This window comes from Ischnura elegans, chromosome 8 (genome assembly GCF_921293095.1).
Source record: "Ischnura elegans chromosome 8, ioIscEleg1.1, whole genome shotgun sequence".
NCBI lineage: Eukaryota > Metazoa > Arthropoda > Insecta > Odonata > Coenagrionidae > Ischnura > Ischnura elegans.
The window spans coordinates 113,627,391-113,650,788 of NC_060253.1; the positions used below are offsets into that span (position 1 = coordinate 113,627,391).

A 23,398-nucleotide genomic window follows, 5' to 3' on the forward strand; every position below is an offset into this window, starting at 1 on the left:
AAAAAATCTGTCCTAAAAGAAGTTACCCACACATAGGGTTAAACTGTCAGATTTTGATTCCAGGTAGTTTGGAAATTAACGCATTCGCACCTTAATTTTTCATGGAAATTTCTAAACCAAACTCTTTTTATATTTTTCCAAGGGTTTTCATTTACCTATTATTTTATATAATATGAAATTTTTGCCAAGATGCATATAATTGTTATGGGATATTTTTAGTAGTTTTCTTCGCACATGATATTTGGTTATAAGATAATATTTATTCAATAAAGAATTTTCAAATGCAACAACAACAATAACGCTACCGGTAGTTCGCTGGCTCTTTACCTTATGGAAAATCGTATCAAACCGTCGAATCACCCTCTATTTACCCGAATGGGTTAATAGAAAAATGGTGCCTAGTCCGTAACTATGGGTTAAAAGGAAATTCATTGCCCTATAGTGACATCAATCCCATGTGAAATAAAATGGTGACAGGTAATTAAATCTAAATAAATCCGCATCAAAGGCTAAAGATTCTACGCAGCAAATTGTAAAGTACGCCGCGTTAAGGCAATTCATACGATCGGGGTACTGCCGCGGACTGCGCACGCGGCAAAAACATCGATTTTTATTTTGCTTGATGCTGACGGTCGTAGTTGACTTCTTTGGATGGACACTCTAAAACGTTTGATGTAATTTGACGTAAATACCTCGAGGTAACTCGGTGATCCTTTTCTTATAATCCCAAATAAACAAAATTTCGACGAAAAACAGAGTCCTCTAATTTGTATCCTATCGATGATAAATATCGCAAGACAGCGAAGAAATTAGGTATTGTGAAATGTAAAATAAATGTAGCACCAAATAAATTATATCTCATACACAGTTAGCTTGCTGAAAGATTCCCTTTCCAACGTCCATCGAGTAGGGTAATCCCCGTGGCCAGCAGCAAGCTCCGAACTCTGCTGCGCGTTAGAAAAATCCACCTTAATTTCGGCGTCGCAGGTGATCGCAATTCTCCTCTTGGTATCATACTCTATAGGTTTTGTTGTATGTGTGGTGTAAATATCTCGAGGTAGCTCTGTGATCCTTCTTCTGTAATCCTACATAAACACAAAATTTTGATAGAAAACAGGGTCCACTATTTTGTATCTTATCGACGATAAATATCGCTAGAAGGTGAAGAAATTAGGTTGTATGAAATGGAAATGAAATGTGGTACTAAGATATTATAGCTTTTATACAATTAATCTGCTTTAAAAGATTCAAGATCCAAGATCTGTCGAGCAAGATATTCCTCGTGGCCAACAGCGAGCTCCGAACTGTGCCGCACGTTCGAAAAATCGATCTCAATTTCGGTGTCGCAGGTGGTCGCAATTCTTTCCAGAATTAATATATATCAACACAGCGTCTGATATTATTCGCGTATTTAGCACCAGAAATTTTTTAATGCTGCTCTTATGAGCAATTTAGACTTTCATTCGCAGCTAACTGTTCTTCATCAATATTTTTAGTATAAACGTCATTTGTGAATCTCTCCCCAGCTAGCGAAGATTTGAACTTATCCTTGGAGAAATCAGATGTTGTGTGGAAAACCTTATCCCCCGCGTATATAATCCCTTTTTTCCACGATTTCAAGGGTTTGGGGAGGGGTTGTCACAGTATTATATCGCCAAAATTGGCATTTTGTCTTGGATAGAAGATCTCTTAGACTCCTCGGTAAGATATCGATTTTTTTCTCCTCGTTACAGCCTGTGTCGGGTATCTATCCACTCTAACGATGCAATTAACTGTCCATAATAGCATGCGCAAGACGGTAAGAAATAACCAGTTTCATTCCTAAATTAGTACTTTTGGTAAAATGTAAAAAAAATGGTAAAATATGTTAAATCCATGGAACTCTGTAGCATATTTGAATATTAAACATGGAAAGCAAAGAAAGAGTTAACGTTTTGAGTTGTATTTATGTGCAATTAAGCTAAGTGGTCACACTACAGTGCATAAAATATCGCGATGTGAAAAAACTTTGTCATCAAATGAAAACGCAGAAGATAACGTATTTTTTCATTCCTTCGAAAATGATGCATACATGCCTCCTTAGACTTTCGCGTTGCGCTTTCTCGTTGCGTTGAGATGGTCTATCAGGAGAAAAGGCGATGGCAGTCTTGGAAATGCCGTACATGGAGGTCGTGTGATTTAGCGCAATTGAAATTTAGCAGATTTTAATAGTTAAATGTAAATTAAGGTAATTTTATATCGACGTAAGATTTGAACAATAGCATTTTTGGTTGGTGATTAAGTTTTTGACGTAGTACCCAAGAAAAAGCTGATACTCAATTTTAAAGTACATGCATACATACATACTCGGTTATTTTATCGGGAATATTACTAAATGTGAGAGTGCTCAGCAAATGACACACCTAACGGTGTTTCTGTATGCATTTTTGGCTTGACCGTTTCCAAAAAGTGAGTGAATGGTTTCCCGTGAGTGTTGAAGTTTGTCTCTTTTCTCTTTGATGTTGGCGCTCAAGGTGGCAACGGAAACGCGGATCCCGAGGCCCCGCCAGCCAATTACGGGCGCCGCAGGAGCAGAGCAGTGCTGTACCAACTGTCCGGCCATTACAACAAGCAAGATCACAAGATGAAGAGGACCAAGCTGAAACTGAACAACGTAAGGAAACCGGTACAAGACTCACAGGCTTTTATGAACAAATCAACATCTCGGTGTTTTCTCTTTCTTCTTCTTCTTCTCCGTGCATTCATTATTATTATTATTATTACCACTTATTATATGTCTCCGAATGGTTTTTCTTTCTAACTGACTCATCCAAGAGTCGGCCAAAACATTGGCAACTGGATCAGTTCAGGAATTACTTCGTCGTACGGTAATACACGTACATAATAATATCTTATTATTTATTTACAGTAACTTATTACGTATTAGTACAGCTATTTTCGCTGATCTAGCTGATTTTAGCTAAATCATCTATAAAATTGATATTAGCAGTAATGAGTTCCCATTCCGCTTATCACCTCCTTGGTTGCAACCATGCTAATGGTTTAATGCCGGAATTCATGTTTGCCGTCAACAAAGCATTGAAAGTGGATGCCATGGATCAAATGGCTATAAGGGGCATATATGTGTAGTTGCCAAAGTGACCAATTCGTCTTTGATCGCTTAATTCCTCCTCGATCGGAGTAGTTCGCGCATTGTCATACGAGATCGTCGGAGAGTTAAGTTGACTCGAAATGAAATGATTTCTATAATTCCCCTCCTTTTCTCATTTCAATGAAACCAATTCCTATTTTAATTTCCTCAACTGTCTCCCTAATTTATTTATCATTGTACTTTTTAATGCTGACATTTTCATTTACTTCATTTTGAGATCCTCTCTATATTTATCATTGATACCATTATTATAAACTATTAATTATGTTTTTTCAACTGTAATCTGTCACTAGAACAGAACAATTTAAAAAGTAATGCTGTAGATCAGCGAAACTAGTTGTAGTACGCAAAAATAAAGTTACAGTTACCTGTGTAAATACAAAGTTATTACAACGAATTAGCTATAACTTTCATTTTAAATAAGACACACTTACAACTAGATTTGAAAGTCACTTAGGTCGTGGCTGCCCTCATAATAGAGTTAGTCCGGTCGTGTAAGTTGAAATCAAGCTATAATCTCCGAATTATTTGAAACAGAATCAATTGACTTGCATTTTTTAACAAACTTGGAAAATTTGTCGCTAAAAATTCGTGATGATGCGCGGATTGACTATGGGTTTGCTTCCCTTTTCGGCGGAAAATTTTCTCTCAAAATAACGCCGAAAATCGGTGAGAGCAATACATTTCAAATGAAATTTTGTGATAAATCAATATTCCCATGAATAATGCACGATTAAAAACTTGGACATTTTTATGAAATTACTCAAAATTATATACTGAAAACCTGTGTAATGCACAAATACGTAACTTTTAAACAACAAAGAGAGTCATTGCTTCCGGAGTGATTTATGTGGAATTCAAAGTGAGATATAGTTGGGAAAAGGGATTTTTTTGTAAATACTGTATTCATCAAGGTTCGTTGACACATTCTCAAACTGTCTTTAAAATTTCAAGTCATTTGGTTATGTTTTAAATAAAGCGGAGGTGAGCAGGTTTAATGAATGGACTGAGTAAGTGTCCAATGGCTGCTGTTGTTATGGCCTTCCTTTGAATATATTTTGGTTAGTTAGAAATTTGGAATGAGATTTTGTAAGTCTAAACTGACGCCATTCTACTCCTAATTTTCGGGAAGTAAAACTAAATAAACTTTAGATCGGATATACATAACACCGAGAGCCTGGGTAATTACCTTTCACTTTTATACAGGCCCAATAATATTAAAATGTAATAAAACACTGGACCTTTCCTATTCGTTTCCTTAATAATAAACTGATAATAGTAATTTAGCCAATAATTCTTTATCAAAGAACATTTCACTCCCGCATTCTCTTCCTTTCAGAAATAAAGCTATAAATTTTCAATGAGCTGATTGAAAGAAAATGAAATTCATTTTCCGAAATGGCGACACCATTGCAATATCCATTCGATTTGCTCTGATTCCCTTCACATACCCTTTCTCTGATAATACTGCAAATAGTCGTGGAAAGAGGCTTCCTGTTAAAATTCTTTTTGTGGAACTTTCAGCCCTATTTCGACCATTTACAGCATTGCCGAAGTTTGCTTTTAAGGTGTTACTTGCCGCTTTATATATTTTCTGAGAAGAGAGAATCAATTATTGCATTAGGATAATGTGAGCACGCGACTGACCTCGCCTTCAAAACGCAAATTGATTACAAATTGAATCAGGTCACACAAAATCATTTCAACTCCTCTTAAATAGAAAAACTCATAAATGTAAAGGGTATGAAATATATATAATGATAATAAATCTATTCAAAGAATCTAATTAGGGATATCGCTCTAGGAATTTCCAAAGTACGGTCCTTGAGCATCTCAGCTACACACTCACTCCTACTTTCCACGAATCGCACGGAGTGTGCCTCTTTTAAATCATACATGGCACACAATAGGGTGGTTTCCTATTACTTTTTTATTGCCTAAATCGAAAGATTATTACTCCTGGATTACGTATTTCACGCTTTTAGATTTATAAAAAACGATACCTATTTTTCGCGATTAAATGAAAAGTGAAAATGTTCAAGCGCGCGAAAACGCGACAGCTAAGTATGAATGCTGGGAAAACTCCGTGTGGCATCGCTCTGGTTCCCGCTGCCGCAAGTGAGGTGACCTTGGGGCGAGGCTTTGAGCACTGATTCGACGCAGGATGCTAGCAGGTAACGGAGTACCCTGCTAGCTGGTAGCGCTTGCTTTAAATAAGGATTATTAATACCTTATCAAACGAAGGAAACTTTGCGACCTTATGTAATTTTAATGGGTGATTGCTAAGAGATGTTTCCCTGAGCTCTGTGTCTCATGCATGCATTGGTAATCTCAGACGATGTAAAACTCCTATCTACTCGTATAGAAACTAGGTCCCTGTGACGTCACGTGGAGTGGCATCGCATGGGCGCCAATCTGGCCTTTTTCAAATGAGGATAAAGTGGGCCATTGCCATTCGTCTAAACAGGTATTTCTAAAACCAAATAATTTGTATATTATGAATACATTAATGGTGGGCAACGAATCGCAATCATTGCCTTTCGTTTTCTTTGATGAAGGAAACTACCCTATTGCCATCTCAGAACATCTCCATTCACACCCTAAATTGCATCAGCACACTTTTTTCTCTTCTCCAAATCGCCCTCAAACACTCACTCAAAGACGAGACCCTGGGTGCTGTAAAAGCGGCTCGCACGCAAAATATGAGACTAGAGTTTTGTAGTGATACCTACATACCTCCAATATATTTCTTAAAAATGAATTTATTCTCATTCCTTATATTACAAACCCGGTATATCATCGCTATTTGAATAAGATTTATTTTAAGTTGCCTCTTGCGAATTTTACTGAGAAAACTTATTACAAACAGCTGTCCTTTGCACAATACCCGCATTTTTTATTATTATAGAATGTTTTTACTAGCCAAGCGTTGAGGACCTTAGTTCAATATTTTTTACAAAAACGCCCTATCTTTAGGAGTTGCAATAGCTCCGATGGGCTCTCTTCGCTATAGTTGATGGCGCATGCCTCTGCCGCTATCACTGTTAGTGGCCGTCTTCTAATCGGTGTTGCATTATCATTACTATTTGAAATTTTCATTCTTTGGGTGTGCGATAAATTATTTTAGGATAAATGGCTGTGGGCGAATAGCTAGTCCATTTCCTATTGCTGTAGCACATCCATTTTTAGTACTCATGAATCTTGCATGTTATGGAATAATATTAGCTAGTTAGCGATTCCTCTAGTCAATTGAATGATTTCAAACCTTAGGTTGGCATGGTAACTACATCGTTATTGTTATTTTATAGAGCTGTTTAATTGTTGAATGTTCTAAAAAATATCCTCTTACAATTATATGGGTATGTTTTTTCTAAGTCGTTAGTTCGCTTGTAGTCCAGTCATTGAAGCATTTCAATTCCGATTTTTTTCAAACTAAACCTATGCAGTTGAAATTTCGAGCATTGTTGGGGAATTGTCAACAAACAATGTTGACGCGACGGGTGTGGTTGCCACGAGCAAGCGGGACGAGGGGGTGGGTGGGTGAAGGGGTGGGGGTGGAATTATTTTTTTTTCTTTCCTAAGGGTATGTATGGAAAAACAAATTTTAAGCAAAATATTTAATGCCTTATGAATTTTTCTGGATAAATAAACAATTTTTGAGTTTTCTCGACAGAAACATAGATATGTATATAATGGAAAAAAGCACAACATAAAACGGTTTTTCACAAAAAAACTCACACTCCGTCGACTGCATTTTTGCCAACTTTTTCAGTGTCCATTTGAAAGGTCCCATCTAGCACTACAAAACACTTCTTAGTAGTATTTATACCCACGAATTCAGTTTTTTCCCACTATTTAACGGAAATTTTTCAAATGCGGAATTTTCAAAAAGTATTAATTAATAAAAAAAACTTTATTCTATATTTTTTCTTTTATCGATTTCCGAGGTTATTTTAAGAGAAAAAATTCCCCCTTCGAGAGGGGTGGAAGCATCTTCTTCGGCACTGCCTATGTCATTGATGCTTGCTTACATATCCTACAATTATGCGCAAACTTTCAAGTCCATTGCTGTAGTTTCCAAGAATTCGGAGATTAAATATAATTTTCGGATTCAATGACTGGGTATGAACCTTATCCAATATTTATTGAATAATTCGGTAGTGAACAGTTGTAATTATTTCCTTTAATCTCTAATTGTTATAGCTTTCCAAAATGTTCACTAGATCTCGATGAATTCCCGATAGCTCCAGACACATTAAGGAGATATTATATTCATGAATAATTCTTCAATCGATGTCATTTCAACAATGGTTTGGTGGCGAATGCCATAATTCGGTATTTTCGTTTTTTGAGAAGCAGAAGAGGAGATTTTCGCATATCGCAAGTCCTTGAATTTAAAAAAGCATTATTTCAACACAAAAAAGCAACAGAGTAAGTTAATAGCAGTAACTGAGGGAGCTGTAAGTGGTTATTACCATATGCACATTTGGCCAAGGTCTAAGTAAGTTAATTGAGGAGAATAAGATTTTTTCACGGCGTATAATCTGCAGTAAGAATGCTTCTGGTATTCCGCCAAATATTGTTTTGTATGGTTTACGGTCCCAACGTATCAATGGCTAAGTGTGCAATCGTCCCCAGGGGTACAATAGTCTCCCTCACGGTCACAATAGATTTAATCCTGAAGACGATGCCAGAATTATCCTTTGAAACCCCGAACACCCAAAACAAAACAACGTGCGGTGGGCAACCCGATAATTATTCCCGCATGATAATTGTGTACGAGCATTTTCAAGATGTTCCTGCCGCGCCGTGTTGGATTGCGAGAGATTTGGACGGTTGGCGGCGCGTTGGGACGAGGAGAAGAAATGAAGTGCTTCAGTTTGGGGCTCTTCAATGAAATGAAAAAAATAACTCCGAGATAACAGAAAAGTACAGATTATTCAGCAGCACGAAATATTCGGTCAAGTGAGTGGTTTTCGTGCACACTGGCTGCTGTTACTCTTATTAAGTTGCTCGGAAAAATTCATAGTTCTTCGAAGTGTACTTCCAATTTACTTGTGTTTATAAATTAATGAGCAGAGAATAAGTGATTCTTTGCTAAAGAAGGACACAAGAGATGCTGATACGCAAATGGATTCGTGAAAATTGAAGGCGTCATCTTACACGAGAATTGCTAACCGTAATCATGACTGCGGTGATAACTACGAACGGTTAGTTAAGTGAATTTAATCTTCAATTACATCTTAAGTAGCACTAACATTTTAAAATTACTCAGGGGCATCCCAACCATTTCGTTTCAGACAAGGCTATAACACATAATACGAGGGCCGTTCTTTTTTTAAGCTCCAATGGGCCATGAACACAAGACGAACTGATTGATTAAAAATTATTTCATAGCCAAATATTGAGCACGCTTGCTGTGTCCTTTCGACATTCGGCCATTGAGGAACTTTTCATGCCTGTGGACCAGCTCTATCATACCTCCTTCATAGGTTGTTGCCGCCAATGACTGCCAATGAATTTTGCTTTTGTTCAGAAGCTCATCGCCCGTTTGAAAACGCTTCCCTCCAAGCCACATCTTCAATTCAGGGCAAAGATGGAAGTCACACGGCACTAGGTTGGCAATTCACGGCGGGTGATCGAAAATTTCCCATTGAAATTGCTCAAAGAGCAGTTGGGTTGCATCAGCAGCGCCGAGATGACAGTCTTTGTCATGGATCAGAGCACTTGCAGAAGTCAGCATGTGTCTTCTTTTGTTTTGAATTGGAATGGACCGTTTCACGCTCTAACCACAAGGCATTTTCAAATTCTCTTTTATCGGTATAAAGTTCAAGATGTGTCAATGCTGAATCTATTCGGCGAGTTTTCTGCCTGTCTCTCCGCAGTGCACATTTGGCGAGACAATCAATTGAGACAGTGGAGTTAATGAGATTGCTTCTAACCTTAAACTAACTACTTACGGTCAGAAATGACTTGAGCGTGCGGTACGGAGGACGCGCAATTGCACTACCTGCGCAGCACCCGCCTCTCGCTTGTATGTTGTTTTTCCTGAGCTATCGGAGGTAGAAAAAATGGTCCTCTTACATTGCCTTTCTCTGTGATAAAAACGTTAGCGTTGTTTCAAATTTGACGCACAATTTACTCATTCTTAATGCGGCAACCACACGAAATTCCCATTACCACTTTGTAATGGTATTCTTCACAGTTTCCTCCCTATATACCCTCACTCTGAGATCATACCACTTCATTGAAGAAAGAACTAATATCGAACACGTTAATGAAGACTCTGGTATACTAATGAGTGATTCTTTTGAGCGATATGTGGGCATTTATGAAATTCCTATTTTTTGAAACTGCCATTTTATTTTAATATCAATGAATTTCGTTTTAGTAAATATGAATTAGTGTAAACTCAGGATCCAGCTGTAAAGAGGCAACGAACAGGAAAGGAGTGAGACAAGGCTGTGCTTCCCCACCCGTCATTTTTAACGCACACGTCGAGAAATCTGAACGAAGTCAAGGAAAAGGCGCCCGGGTGAATATATATCGAGGAAAAAATCAGCATGTTTGAGAACTATCATCGTGACAAATATGTCATTGGCAAAGATTTGGAAATGGCATGGTTGTCATTGAAGAGACAGGGAAGGATTTGAAAAATATTCCGGCTAATATGTGAAATGTAATGGGTAGACAATAGCTGAAAATAAGTTCAAATAAAATCAATATATTAGTATTCAGCAGAAGAGAAGAAGTCAACCCCAACATTAAAATAGGGAAGCAAATACTGTTGGAGGTGGATGAATTCTGTATTTTGGGAAGCAGGATCATTAGCAACTGGAGAAGCAAGAAAGAAATAACCAGCAGAATAGCCCAGGCGAAGAGAGCATTCCACCGAAAGGGAGATCTATTCACAGAGGGAAATTTAAGCAAAGAAGTTAGGAAACAATTTATAAGAACCTGCATTTGGAGAATGCTTCTCAACGACAGTGAAGCATGGCAATGACGGCTGCCAAAAATCATGGCCCTGGGCTTCGGAATGAGATGCTGCGGATGTGAGGAGCAACCGAGCAAGCACTGAGTAAGTCGTAATAAGATTTGGGGGATGAGAGGTAGGTACCTCGTGAATACACCGATAAGAGGACCCATTGGAACATAATATCCGGTGGCGGCGGGGTAAAATCCTCGCCTACCAAACAAGAGGTCGCGGGTTCGAGTCCCGCCTGGGTAAGTAACCCCTATCCAGGGCATGTTGTTCGTAGACGCGTAATTGTTAAATTTGTTGTACACCCCGATGTACAATGGCCGTTATGTGATGTATTCGGTGGCATGGGAATTATCGTCACCTATGACTCATTTGTGGGTCATGTTACTTCAGACCAAGGGTAGTGCATATGTACTTGTGTAGAGCAGGCTCTAGCCGTACCAACACTGCCCTCCTCTAACTTATAAATGTTCGTTCACAATTTTACGATGGAAGAAAATCATGGTGGCTACAATGTCCTGAGGAGTGTGAAGATAGTTAGTTGTTGATCGTTTACAAAGAAGAGAATAATCCGTTGATTGTGCATTGACCTTTGATTGAGAATTTCGCAATGATATTTAGGCGTTGTATCCTCTACTAGGTTGAATTGTTGGTGCCGATAGGGGGTAGTGCTATGATTTGGACTTGGAATCCTTGATGATGATGACAGTGTACATGAGTTGATGATCCAAGTTGACAGGAAGAATTCGAACATTTAAGAGTCCATTACCACAGCAACTGCCCAAATTCATGTCGCGATTATATCCATAATATAACAGCTGAGAAGAAATATGTTTCAATTTCCCTTTTATTAAAATGCAGAACAATTCCAGAGGCCTTTTTCCATATGGCGACGCGCACAATTTCGTGGTTTCACTTGGAGAGTCAACATATCGATATTTCATTGTATACAGTTCAGTGTCGGTGAGTCGAAGTCCATAATTCCATAGATGGAGACACACCTTTGCTTAGGCGCCTCTCAACTCTACACAATTGAAAGCTGATCCCCGAGTGAAGCCAAGAAATTGCGCATCGGGTCCATCTTGAGAAGGACCTCTAAAACTGCGTTCCATTTGAATAGGTACACAAATGGGAACTCGCGGAACTATGAAATCTTTATTTGTGGCTCTTAAATTTCGGATGACGTGGCACTTGGATCCCATACTCACTGGTCTTTTCACCTCAAAATGCACTCACCATTCTTTCAATCGAATTTTCTTCATTTCCACATTAAATATGGGATATAGATGGGAGTCACTCGTGCTTGCTCACGCTTCAACTGATCCCGTGGTCGCACTGCACGTGAAATATAAACGAACTTGCGCTCGGTCTGCACCAATGTCCCACATCACGTGATTCCCAAGAAGAGTTGTTCGAGATTTATTTTATTGTAGTACACATGAATTTTTCATTTAGTTTCATTAGAAAACAGTTGAAAATCTGCGTAATTGGTCAACTTGGCCCTACGGTTCAAAATTTGCGGCTATTTGTCATCGATAATTACCTGATATACAGGGGATGTCAACTCTTTTGTTTATACGGTAGACATTGCGGTTACAGGTAATAAAAGTAAACTTTTGACAATAAACGTAATCGTTCCCAATGCATTTCATTAAAAATTAACGTCGGAAACAGAAACTTGGAATCCCTCGTGAACAAACCACGCCGCGTGAGACGAGCATGCATGTCGTCCTCAACCAACTGCACGGCCCAACGAAAGCCCACCCTCTCTCTCTCTCTATGTATTAATTCTCTCGATGAGTTCCTCGCGCATTGATCTGGACTAGTTGTGCTGATCCCTCTTTCCCGCTCGCTTCGCGTGCACGCAGTCTCTGCTGCAGCCCCGCAGCGCGGCAGCACCTCTGCCCGAGTACAAGGCGGCGGCCGCCGGCGAGAAGAGCAGACTGGTGCTGCGCCACTACGGGACGTTCAAGGCCGCCTGGGATTGGCTGATGCTGCTGGCCACCACGTACGTGGCCGTGGCCGTGCCGTACAACGCCTCATTCGTCGCTTCGGACGGAAGGCCGTCCGTCGTCTCCGACGTATTGGTGGAAGCCCTCTTCATTCTCGGTGAGTTTCATTCCCTTCAATATGGAACACCAATAATAATGGAATGTGCGCTTGAAATCGCTGACGTACCAATGCCAAAATCGGGAAAGTTGCAAAAACTAAATTAACTGATTATATTGCAAGTAAATCTCAATAAAACCTGTAATAACAGATCGGCAGGAATGAAGAGGCCATGGATGACTTACGCTTTGTGCGGGAGAATTTCTAGGCGAAATTTTCTGTATAAAAAAATGAGGAAACACCCTGAAAATGAAAAGCTAAATAGGTACTACGTATCGTACACGCAAAGATTAGAATATGATATTAAAAAGCGCAAAGAAAAGTATTACAGGGACCTATTTGATAGTAATGTCAATAATACCGCTGCTCAATGGCGCATTTTAGATTCACTCACGGGAGGAAAGCAAGGAAATGAGAATTGTGTAAAAATTAGAACTAGTAATGGTATCGTTGTCACTAAGTGCCAGGACATTGTAAACGAATTTAGTTCACATTATGGTAAAGTAATTCAAGAATTGACCCAGAACAATTATTTTGAAAGTAATACGAATAAATACAAAGAAATATTCCCAACCTCCAATTCAATTGACTCACTGTTTTTTGTTCCTACTGATGCGAAAGAAATTAGCAGCATTATTAAGGAATTAAAGTCTAAAAAATCTAAAGGTGTTGATAATATTTCCACACAAGTTATAAAAGAAGTAAATGCAAATATTTCGGAGGTCCTTGCCCATATTGCTAATCTAAGTATGTATACTGGAATATTTCCTAAACAATTAAAAACTGCAATAGTGATACCAATTTTTAAAAAAGGTGATAAAACGAACGTAAATAATTACAGACCAATATCCCTATTATCTGTATTTGCTAAAATAATAGAAAAAGTTGTTAAAGTCAGACTTCTTAAATTTCTAAATCAGCATAGTTTTTTCAATAAAAACCAATTTGGATTTATGAGTGGTAAGAGTACAGAGGATGCATTATTAAAATTCTGTTCAGAGCTGAACGACGGACTGAATAAGAACTGTAGAGTTGCTGGCTTATTTGTAGACATTACCAAAGCCTTCGACTCCATTAATCATAACATACTAATGAATCGATTATGGGAAGCGGGTATACGTGGAACCGCATATGATTGGTTTCAAAGTTATCTTTGTGATCGAGATCAATGTGTGCGTCTCAAAAATTGCTACAGTGAAAAGATTCGACTCACCTGTGGTGTCCCACAGGGTTCTGTGTTGGGACCCATACTGTTTTTAATATATGTAAACAATTTATGTGCTGGCAGGTTTAAAGGTCAATTAACGTCATTCGCAGATGACACTGCACTAAGTTACTCTGTTAATAGTGTTGATGATCTATATGAACACATACAAAGTGATCTATTAACACTCAATATGTGGTTTTCGGCTAATTATATGTTGTTAAGTGAAAAAACGAAATATATTATGTTTAGCATGAGTAAATCTACCTCAAACAAAAGTAAACTATACTATCAATGTGCAAATTGTATAAAAGATAATGTTACTTCCTGTGATAAATGTATTTTGATCGAACAGGTTAGTCACATAAAATATTTAGGTATATATTTTGACCAAAATTGTAAATGGAAGTCTCACATAAATAAATTAAAATCAGAAATCATTTCCATTGCAAGAAAATTCTACTTCCTCAGATACATATGCCCTGAATCAGTGTTAAAAATGGTATATTATGCTCTCGTTAATTCAAGATTGCAATACGGAATAGCCTGCTGGGGTGGAGCATATTTTATCAACATTAAACCATTGATAGTGGCGCAAAAAAGGGTTATCAGGGTTATAACACGATCGTATAGGAAAAGCCACTCATTTCCTCTATTCAAAAAATTAGATGTCCTCCCACTAAGGCATTTATTCATTTATAAAGTCCTTAGAATATTCTATAACCGTAGTGGTGAAAAGGCCCGACCACAAAACTATGACATTAGAGCTTGGAGAAACTTCCATATACCTAGGCCGACGACCGAAATTTATCGACAGTCATACAATTACTTAGGGCCTAAATTGTTTAGCATGTTGCCGAGTAATGTAGCAAACTCGGAAAAAAGATGGGGATTTAAATCCGCAGTTAAAAAATGGCTTATGATGTGTGAGGAAGTAGAGTTTCTACTAAGAAAGGTGGGTTAAAAAGTTTACAATAAAAGGTATATTGTATATTCTATGTATGTAATTATGCGTTTATATAAGAAAAATAAGAAATAAGTTATCCTTGTCCAAATATTTGAAATACGTTTTGTAATAATGAATGCAATCGGCAATAGAACAAATAACTGAATACAAAGAAATTTTACTTCTCATGTGTGCTAGCACCAGACCTATGTAAAAAGTTTATGATGGTAGCCCCAAAACTACTAAAAGGGGTACCTATATATTCCAAAGTATGTTCTAAAATGTAATATTTGATTGTAAATGGAATAAATTATATATTATTATCATTATTATTATTATAACTGCAAACTAATTCACTGATTGGGTGTTTGATACAAATTAGCAGCCCAAACTGAGATAGTTGTGGGTATTTGGGATATTGCACGTAAATGTAAAAAAAATTCATCGGGAGGAAAAATCTGAAATCTTAAAAAAGTCGATTTGTTTTCGAAATATGTCGACATCAATTAACATGGGAGCCTTGTGGGACTGAAACTTTTTCCCTTTTATTTTGTATTTTTAAATGTCTGAGGAACATGATATTCAATAGACAAATTTTAGATGTTTTGGTTCATTTTTTGGTGTGGTTGTCATTGCGATGAATTGATGTTTAGTATTTTTTATGATTTTTTAAAAGTGCCCCATGCTTTTCTTATGGGACTAACTTAAGAATTTTTTTGACCAACTTGCAATCATCGCACAACAAATTCCTTGAAACGCAAGATACTACATTTTTTGATTGATTTTTTTGTTATCTTGGAATTTTAATGCGTCGAAACAATTCCGAGGAATAAACGATTTCGATTTTTCATTATAGAAGTGGTCGAATTTTCAATCCCGGATTTCGGCCTTGAGACATGTGCCATGTGAAAATTTGGAATCTCCTGGAAAAAACCGTTAGGAGTGCTTCGCACCTTACAGTTCAACGCTACTTTCCCCGTAACCCTCTTGGTTAATTCATAAATAAATTCTGAAAAATATCCAGCACGCGAAAAAGCATCTTAACATCGGAATTGAACGCTGCAATAAAACACCTGCGAAGGAATAAGATTCCAGGAACAGAAAGCTTATTCAGCGTGGAGGAGACAAGACTTAGCGAAAAAAACGTTGCAAAATAAAGCAAACAGGATTCAAACCAATTAACTTAACTTCGAGAAGAATATCATCATTCCTGATATCAAAAAGATGAAAGTCGAAATATGTGAATTTTTTAGGACCATAAGCCATAGTAAAAACATGCGTCGAATGCAATCACAAGAATCAGAATACAGAAGAAAACAGGCGAGAAGAATTGGAGTCCTGTCGACTTGGAGAATGCCTGTGACAAAGCGAAATAGAATTCAGATCTAAGAATTCCTAAAGAAATTGGAGCGCTCAACAATGATCGTAGAATTGTACGTAGTTTGCATACAAACCGAGAAGCCGTGATAAAATATGGACCCAGCTGCGAAGAAGCAAAAGTAAGATAAAGAGTGAGGCAAGCGCAGTAACCCGCCATTTACTCTGGTAGCCGTAATTTTTACATCGATAAAGGCAAAAATGAAATCAAGGACAAGGATTTGGGTGTCAATATCCACGGGTAAATAATTAGGATGCTGTGATTTGCTGACGACACAGTAGTCAAAGCTAAGGCGATTTGAAAAAGACTATGACAAATATGGAAAGGACAATGACCGGATATCAGCTAAAAATCAGCAGAAAATAGGCAAGGATATTAGTAGTCAGCAACAGAGATAAGGAGGCAAGTCCTGGAGTAAGGATTGAGTGGCCATGGGGTCCAGTCCCTTTAAGGAGCGCCGAAGCACAGAACACGTTTTGGGGACGGGGGTCATGCGCATTAAAGTGGATTTATCTGAATCATCGTCAGGAGCGTGAGAAGATTCTGGTGTCGGGATGGATTGTTTTGTGGGCTCTTCTGTCCCGTGAACCATCGAATGATGCTTTCCCTGGCAGAACCTGCACCTTTTGTTGGACTACCAACATTTTAATGAATGACGCGATAGAGACAATTCAAGCAAAGGCGCTTTCATTTCTTGTTACTGCTGTGGAGTCTTTCCTCTAAATTGGACGCAAAACATTATGAAATGTGATTGATTACACAAAGCACATTTGTCTTCGGGCTTTTTGAAATCGTAGCTCACGTGAAATACTCTCGAATATTTAGAGTCAGAATAATTTTTGGTTTTGCACTATTCGAACAGTATTAAGTTGATTTACCAGTCCCACGATTCCCACTCTCAAATGTTTCGGAGCCGATTATCGACATTTCAAAAAATTTGAAAAGAGTATCCGAAGTTGCAGGCTCTCTTGGCGTGGTCGAATTCCCTAGATAGCTTTCCCACTCCTTTCGAGCTTGTGGATACAACTTGCTGACGGCAAGGTAGGCTATAAGTTCGTCCCTTTGCTCAGAAGCTTGTCGTAAATTGTTCAATTGTCGCGTACAGTTTAGAGTTGATACCAAAATTCGTCTCAACTCTACCGAATTTTCACTTTTAGCAGCCGTCACAGAAAACAAACTGTCAATTAGCGCATTGACTTGACGCTTGTTCTCGTACGCGCCCATTAGGGTTTCCTAGGCTGAGTGAAAATTGTACCCAGCGACTGGAATTGAATAAATATAATTTGCGTCTTCTTCGACTACACAGCTTCGCAGACAGTGCATTTTTGCCATATCGGAGATGGCCTTATCTCCCACTACCAAGGAATCAAAAATTTCCTTGAACGGCAGCCAATCACGGAGCTCACCAGAATATTTCGGCAAATTCAAACGAGGTAAGTTAGTTAGCTGATCATTAGATCTACTTTCCCCTGGGATAAAATTTGAAGCACTCTCTGGTATTCAAAAGTTTGTCCCTCTTTAAGTATTCTTTAAATTATTCTCTCTTGGTGACGTAATTTTCTTCGACCACTTCAAAATATTCGTCTTTAAAATAAATGTGGCTCGCGGATGCACTTTAAGCCACCGAGTGTGTCCACCGGGTTGCGGATGGTGGGTCAATCTCTAGATAAAGAGGTTAGCTGAGAGATAAGCGAGTTTACTTGTCGAATAAGCAGTCGTGGACAAAAAGCGGCGGCATTCCGAGGTGGTATGGGTCCATCCATGGGTAAGATAGGCCATCTAAATGATACATTAAACCTGTAAAGATGTCTTAACTTGGCTATGGGAGGCCGCCAACAATTATGCCTCAAATCACCCGGGGGATAGGAGAGCAGCTCTTCTTCATATGAGTGAAGGTAGAGACCACGGTGGTCAGTACAGCTACACTCAATTCACATCAGGCGTGGTAACATTTACTTTAACGTCTGCAGTACTGCGATGTGGAAAGCAAGTGTAAATCACCACATTGTCATGCCAGGGAGTTATAGCTACTCTAACTTTAAATTATCTGACATGATGAAATTCCCTCCGGTAAAAATTCCGGAGGTAAACTAGTCCCCCATTCGGATCTCCGGGCGGGGACTACCCGAGAGGGTACATCGGTCAATTGTGATAAAGTTATGAGGATAGGTACATGGAACGTGAGATCACTTAGAACTTGTGTTAAGTTCGGCGCAGGAATGCGTGTGAAAAGCTATCTACAGTACAATTAAAGCATATTTATGGTAAAGTTAGAGACGAAGCCGGTAGATACCGTAGTGGTACAGCTTAACATGCCTACGACAGACTACGAGAATAAAGAAGTTGAAGACGTCTACAATGATATGAGGGAAGTAATCAAACAGGTAAGAGGTGAAAAGAACACTATTGTTTTATGTGATTGGAACGCTGTCGTCGAGGAAGGTCAGGATGGAAGAAATGGTAAATATGGATTAGGAAATCGAAATGAAAGAGAAAGGCTCCTTGAGTTCTGCACAGAACACAAATTAGTGGATGCCTACACGCTATTTAAGAATCACATGCGAAGAAGTTATGCATATAAAATGCCAGGAGACAAAAGAAGATGTCAAGTAGACTGTATTTTAGTGAAGCAAATGATTACGAACCAGATAAAGGACTGTTAAAGCTACCCGAGGGTTGATGTCGACAGTGATCATAATCTAGTGATGATAAAATCCCATATTAAATTATAGAAATTAAAGAAATCAGCCAAGAACGCATGGAAATTAGAGAAACTAAAGGAGCCAAAAAATCAACAGGCCTTTCAAGAAGTAGTGGAGAGCAAGATAGGGATATCAGACTGAAAAATCAGTGGAGAATCGATGGGAAAATATCAAAAGTATGTTTCAGGAGGCCGCTAGAGAACTTCTAGGGAGAATAAAATGTGTTAAGAAAAAGCCATGGATCACGGATGAAGTCCTGGACCTCATTGAAGAACGAAGAAAGTATAAGAATACGAACACTGAGGAAAGACAGGCTAGCTACACGAGAATAAAGAACGAGATAAGGAACATATGCGAGGACGTGTAGAAAAACCTCCTACAAGGAAAAGTGGAAGCCGCCTCTGGATTAGTGAGGAACCATTTCACGGAACGAATCACAAGATGTAATACCACAAGGGACAAGAGTGGATCCATTCTAATTGAAAAGGAAGAATAAGCCGAGAGATGGTAGGAATGCCTGGAGGAATTATTCAACGGAAGCAAAGTCAGCTCAAAATTATGGAAGAAGAAAGTGATGTAGAAAAGGATGACATGGGAGCGAGCATCTTCATATCAAAAATTGAAGCTAAAATAAGAGAACTGCGAAAGAATAAGGCCCCAGGAATTGATGACATTCCTGCAGAGCTACTTAATCAAAAATGCAGGAAAAAATGACTTAATTCAAATGTATAAAACTATCTGCCATATGTAATCAACAGGAGATTTACCTTCGAGACTTCGAGAAGAACATTATCATTCCCATACCCAAAAAGAAGAGAGCAGAGAAGTGCGAAAAATTTATGACCAAAAGCCTGACGACACATGCGTCGAAGATTATGACAAGAATCATTTACAGGAGAATAGAAAGAAGAGCAGAAGAATTCCTGGATGAGGACCGATTCGGATTTAGAAAAAGCAAGAGCACAAGAGAAGAAATTTAGGCTCTTGGGCTGCATCATTGAGAAGAGAATGGAGAAAAACAAAACGACTTTCATAGCATTTATCGATTTTGAGAAGGCATTTGATAACGTGGAATGGAATTCAATGCTTAGAATTCTGAAAGAAATCGGAATGCTCTACAATTATCGTGGAATTGTTCATAGTTTGTATAAAAACCAAGTAGATCTGATCAAAAGGGGGACCAAACGGTGTAGAAGTAAAAATAAGAAAAGGGGTGAGACAAGGGTGTGCACTTCCCCCCTTAATTTTTAATGTTTATATAGAGAAAGTCATCAATTAAATCAAGGAGGAAGCTTTGGGTGTCAATTTTCCCGGAGAAAAATTAGTATGTTGTGATTTGCTGACGACATAGCAGTCATAGCCGGGACAGAGAAGGATTTGAAGAAGACTTTGACAAATATGGAAACGACAATTACCAGATATCAGCTGAAAATCAACAAATAGAAGACTAACATAATAGTTTGCAACGGAAGACAGAAGGCTAAGACAAAAATTGACATAGGAAAATATAAGCTTGAAGAGGGGAAAGAGTTTTCTTACATGGGAAGCCGAATTAACAAGGATGAACGAAGCAAGAAAAACATTTTGTAGAATAGCGCAGGCGAAGAGGGCTTTCTACAAAAAGAAGAATCTACTTACAGCTGAGAGTACAATCATAGAAGTAAGGAAACAATTCATCAGCTGCTACTTATGTAGCACGTTTCTCTGTGGAAGCGAGGCTTTAACATTGACAGCAGCAGAGAAGTCAAGAGTGGAAGCATTCGAAATGTGGTGCTACCGAATAATGATGAAGATAAAATGGATCGACCGTCTGAATAACGAGGAAGTGCTCAGAAGAGTGGGAGAAAAGAGAGGCCTTCTAAAAATCTTAAGCAGAAGACAGGACAACCTTGTTGGCCACATTTTGAGGCATGGTGGCCTGATGAAGACAATCGTTGAAGGACAAGTGGAAGGGAAAAAGGGCAAGGGACGGCCCCGAATGAGTTATATAGGACAGGTCATGAAGGATGTAAAAGAGAAGAAATATGTAGCTATGAAAAGATTAGCGGATCGGAGAGAGAAATAGAGAGCTGCGTCAAACCAATCTTAGGATTATAGACTGATAACGATGATGGTGAAAATAAATGTCCGCGAAGTCAACTCTTCTTTTGACCTAATCATTGAACTGTGGTCACGTGCCAGTTAACTCCAACACCCGTCTAATTGTTCCACGCGTACGCACCTCGAGTCATTGTCGCTCGTCCTTCCTTCTCGAAGTTTAAAGGACTCCATCGTGACTTTCGCGGCCATTGAGTTCGTGAGCAGTTGAGCACACTCGATAAACAATGACGAATTAAGTCATTATAAGCAAATATGAAAGAAATGAAGCAATATTAGAGAAATCGGAGAGAACATTAGCACGTTCTGAAGAGAATTGACGATGCGAAGCAACCCATTTATATTAATCTTACGCCGAGTAGCATGAGGGGCGACAGTTAAGGGCGGGTATTAGCAGGAGCGTTTGACTGTCGCGTCTCGAAGCCCACGATGAGTGAAGTAGCCCGTAATTTCATCAGGAAATGATTGAAATCACATACTTTGTAGCGTTCCTCAGTAGAGCAATTAGCAAGAAAATCAGCAATTAGACTCCAAGCAAGAATTCACAGAAAAAGAAAAAGTAACTTATCGTTCATTCAGCAAAGGGAGACGAATTTCAGTCCAGGCAATCCGTCTTGTAAATTCTTCTTATGCGGCAAATAGTAGCACCGGCTGATCCGGCCAAAATCTTCCATGTACAGGAATGAGCAGAGTAATTCTCCGGCAGACGATTAATTGTTCCGGTCGCTTCGCGTGCTGGCTCTCGGCTGAAAGTGCCCTAAGTGCCAGGCAGGAAGTGCCCGAGACGAGAGAAAGAACACAATGGGTGCTTTCCATTCGTCGACGCAAGTTGACATGCGTCGACACAAGTCGTGTTTTCTGCTTTCCATTCGTTGGAGTTGCCGACACAGGCGGACTCACACCGACTCTGACGAAAAGCTGAGTTTGAGATAGCGGACAGAGGAATTGCGCATGCATGGTTGTTTTGGCGCCTTTCACCTGCATTGGAGATAATACTATTTTTATAAGAGATCAATACTAGTACTGGAGTTGAAACATTTTTTAATAAGTTATTGGCAAGTGGGCGATATGTTCAAGGTATTATGTTTTAAATAAATAGGTTATATGCAGGGATAATAATGCATTTTTTTATTTGTAGTAGTTATTATACAATTGTGAGATGATTCTTTTTGTTATTTTAAAATTTTGTGATTTTGAGTGATATTATTTTTAAATATACCTGCCATGCCTATAACTAAGTCGAATTATTTGCGTAAATTGCATCATTATTTTCACCGTAATAAGTCTACCCATTTTATGAGGAGTAAATTCCTTTAAAGGAAAGTGATTGCTTTTTACTCGTGTTTTACTAATTTGTTGGTTGACTAACTTCGGAACACTGAATGCAAATGCAGGCTAAGTAACACACTCTTCTATGTACATTTCTTTTAAGTATTCTGATTTGATCTATCGCCACTTGAACAATTGTAAACAATACATTGGATTGTGAAGATAACAGTAATATAATCGATGTCTTTTATCAAGTAAGGTGTCACGGAAATATATCTCTTTATTACTTTGTATTAGTGAAATAGAAATCAGATGTTGGTGATATTAACCAGTAGAACAACTAAAATAGATGAAGGTATTTAAGAGTATATTAAAGGAGTGAGTGCACATACATATCGTATATAAACGATAATATAAACAAAAAACATTCCAGATCTTCATTCTGAATTACTTACATCGTTCTCTTTGGATAAATTTCCCGGTGTTCTAAACTCGTGTTCTACCAAGTTCTACGAGCATCAACTACTGCGCATACGGTGCTTTCCATTCGTGGATGTCTAGGAGTTGACTAGAGTTAACACAAGGTGACACGAGAGTCGCCTGAGTGGAAAGCACCCAATAAAAAATCCGCAATACTTCAGTGGCGTTGATATCACTGAATACACGTGGCGCCAACACCTCAAAAACGCATAATGCAGTGGTTGCGGGAATTACAAATCCTGAAACGTCATTGGATGCCATTCGTAGGGAGAAGTAAAAAGATTGGCCCGAGACAGGATAAAGCGAATGGTTATTAAAAAGACTGACACCAGGGTCGAAACCATAAATACTCTACACAGGATTCTCCACTCCCATTGTTCCATTGATTCCCACCGGTCGTAATAAATAGAGGCGTTCTAGTCGGTAGGATACAAGCCAACATACGTATTAGACCACAAGAGATGCACTACGCGTTGAATCCAATCGTTTATTGCTCAAAATCAAGCTCAGTTAATTATTATTAAGCTTAATTTCATATCTAATAATTAAAAAGACGCAGGTAAACATTTATTAGTGCAGTGTAGTCCCTTCAAAAAATACGTATTAACAATCATGATGTACTTGTAAATATGGTCCAGTGGTTAAGGATCTGTCATGCCATTCTGAAATTCAATGTTCGTTTCCCAACAGTGGTAATTTTTTTCATAATTTCCTTCTACTTTTTCTTTTTCAGAAAATTGCTATTCACAATTATATTCATGATTTTCACTGACAATTTTAATTCTGTGCGAGGAAATGTTTTTGTACACTTGCGACGTTTGATGTATTCCCCTATTTTTTACACTTAAGCTTCCTTTGAATTGTTACATTTTCGAGTCGCAACACGTCGAATTATTAAGATACACATGTATTTGGTTTCCTTTTATGTTGCAATATGATATGATCAACTCATTCTTACGATTCATGCCTAGTATTCGAATCGAATCTCGTTATTATTAGGACTTATAACACCCAGCCGAGTAGGAAAAAATATAACAGGAAAAGTTATATTCTTAAATGATTAAAATTGATAATTCTCTT

General features: G+C 38.4%; 1 protein-coding gene across 1 annotated transcript in view; it reads left to right on the forward strand.

Annotated features, from left to right (window-relative positions):
• Positions 1-23,398, forward strand: part of LOC124164280 (potassium voltage-gated channel subfamily H member 4) — a 561,414-nt gene that overhangs the window by 395,639 nt on the left and 142,377 nt on the right. Inside the window, exons 5-6 of the mRNA XM_046541531.1 lie at positions 2,514-2,653; positions 12,002-12,242. Coding sequence (XP_046397487.1) covers positions 2,514-2,653; positions 12,002-12,242 — 381 coding nt within the window. The remainder of the gene's footprint in view (positions 1-2,513; positions 2,654-12,001; positions 12,243-23,398) is intronic.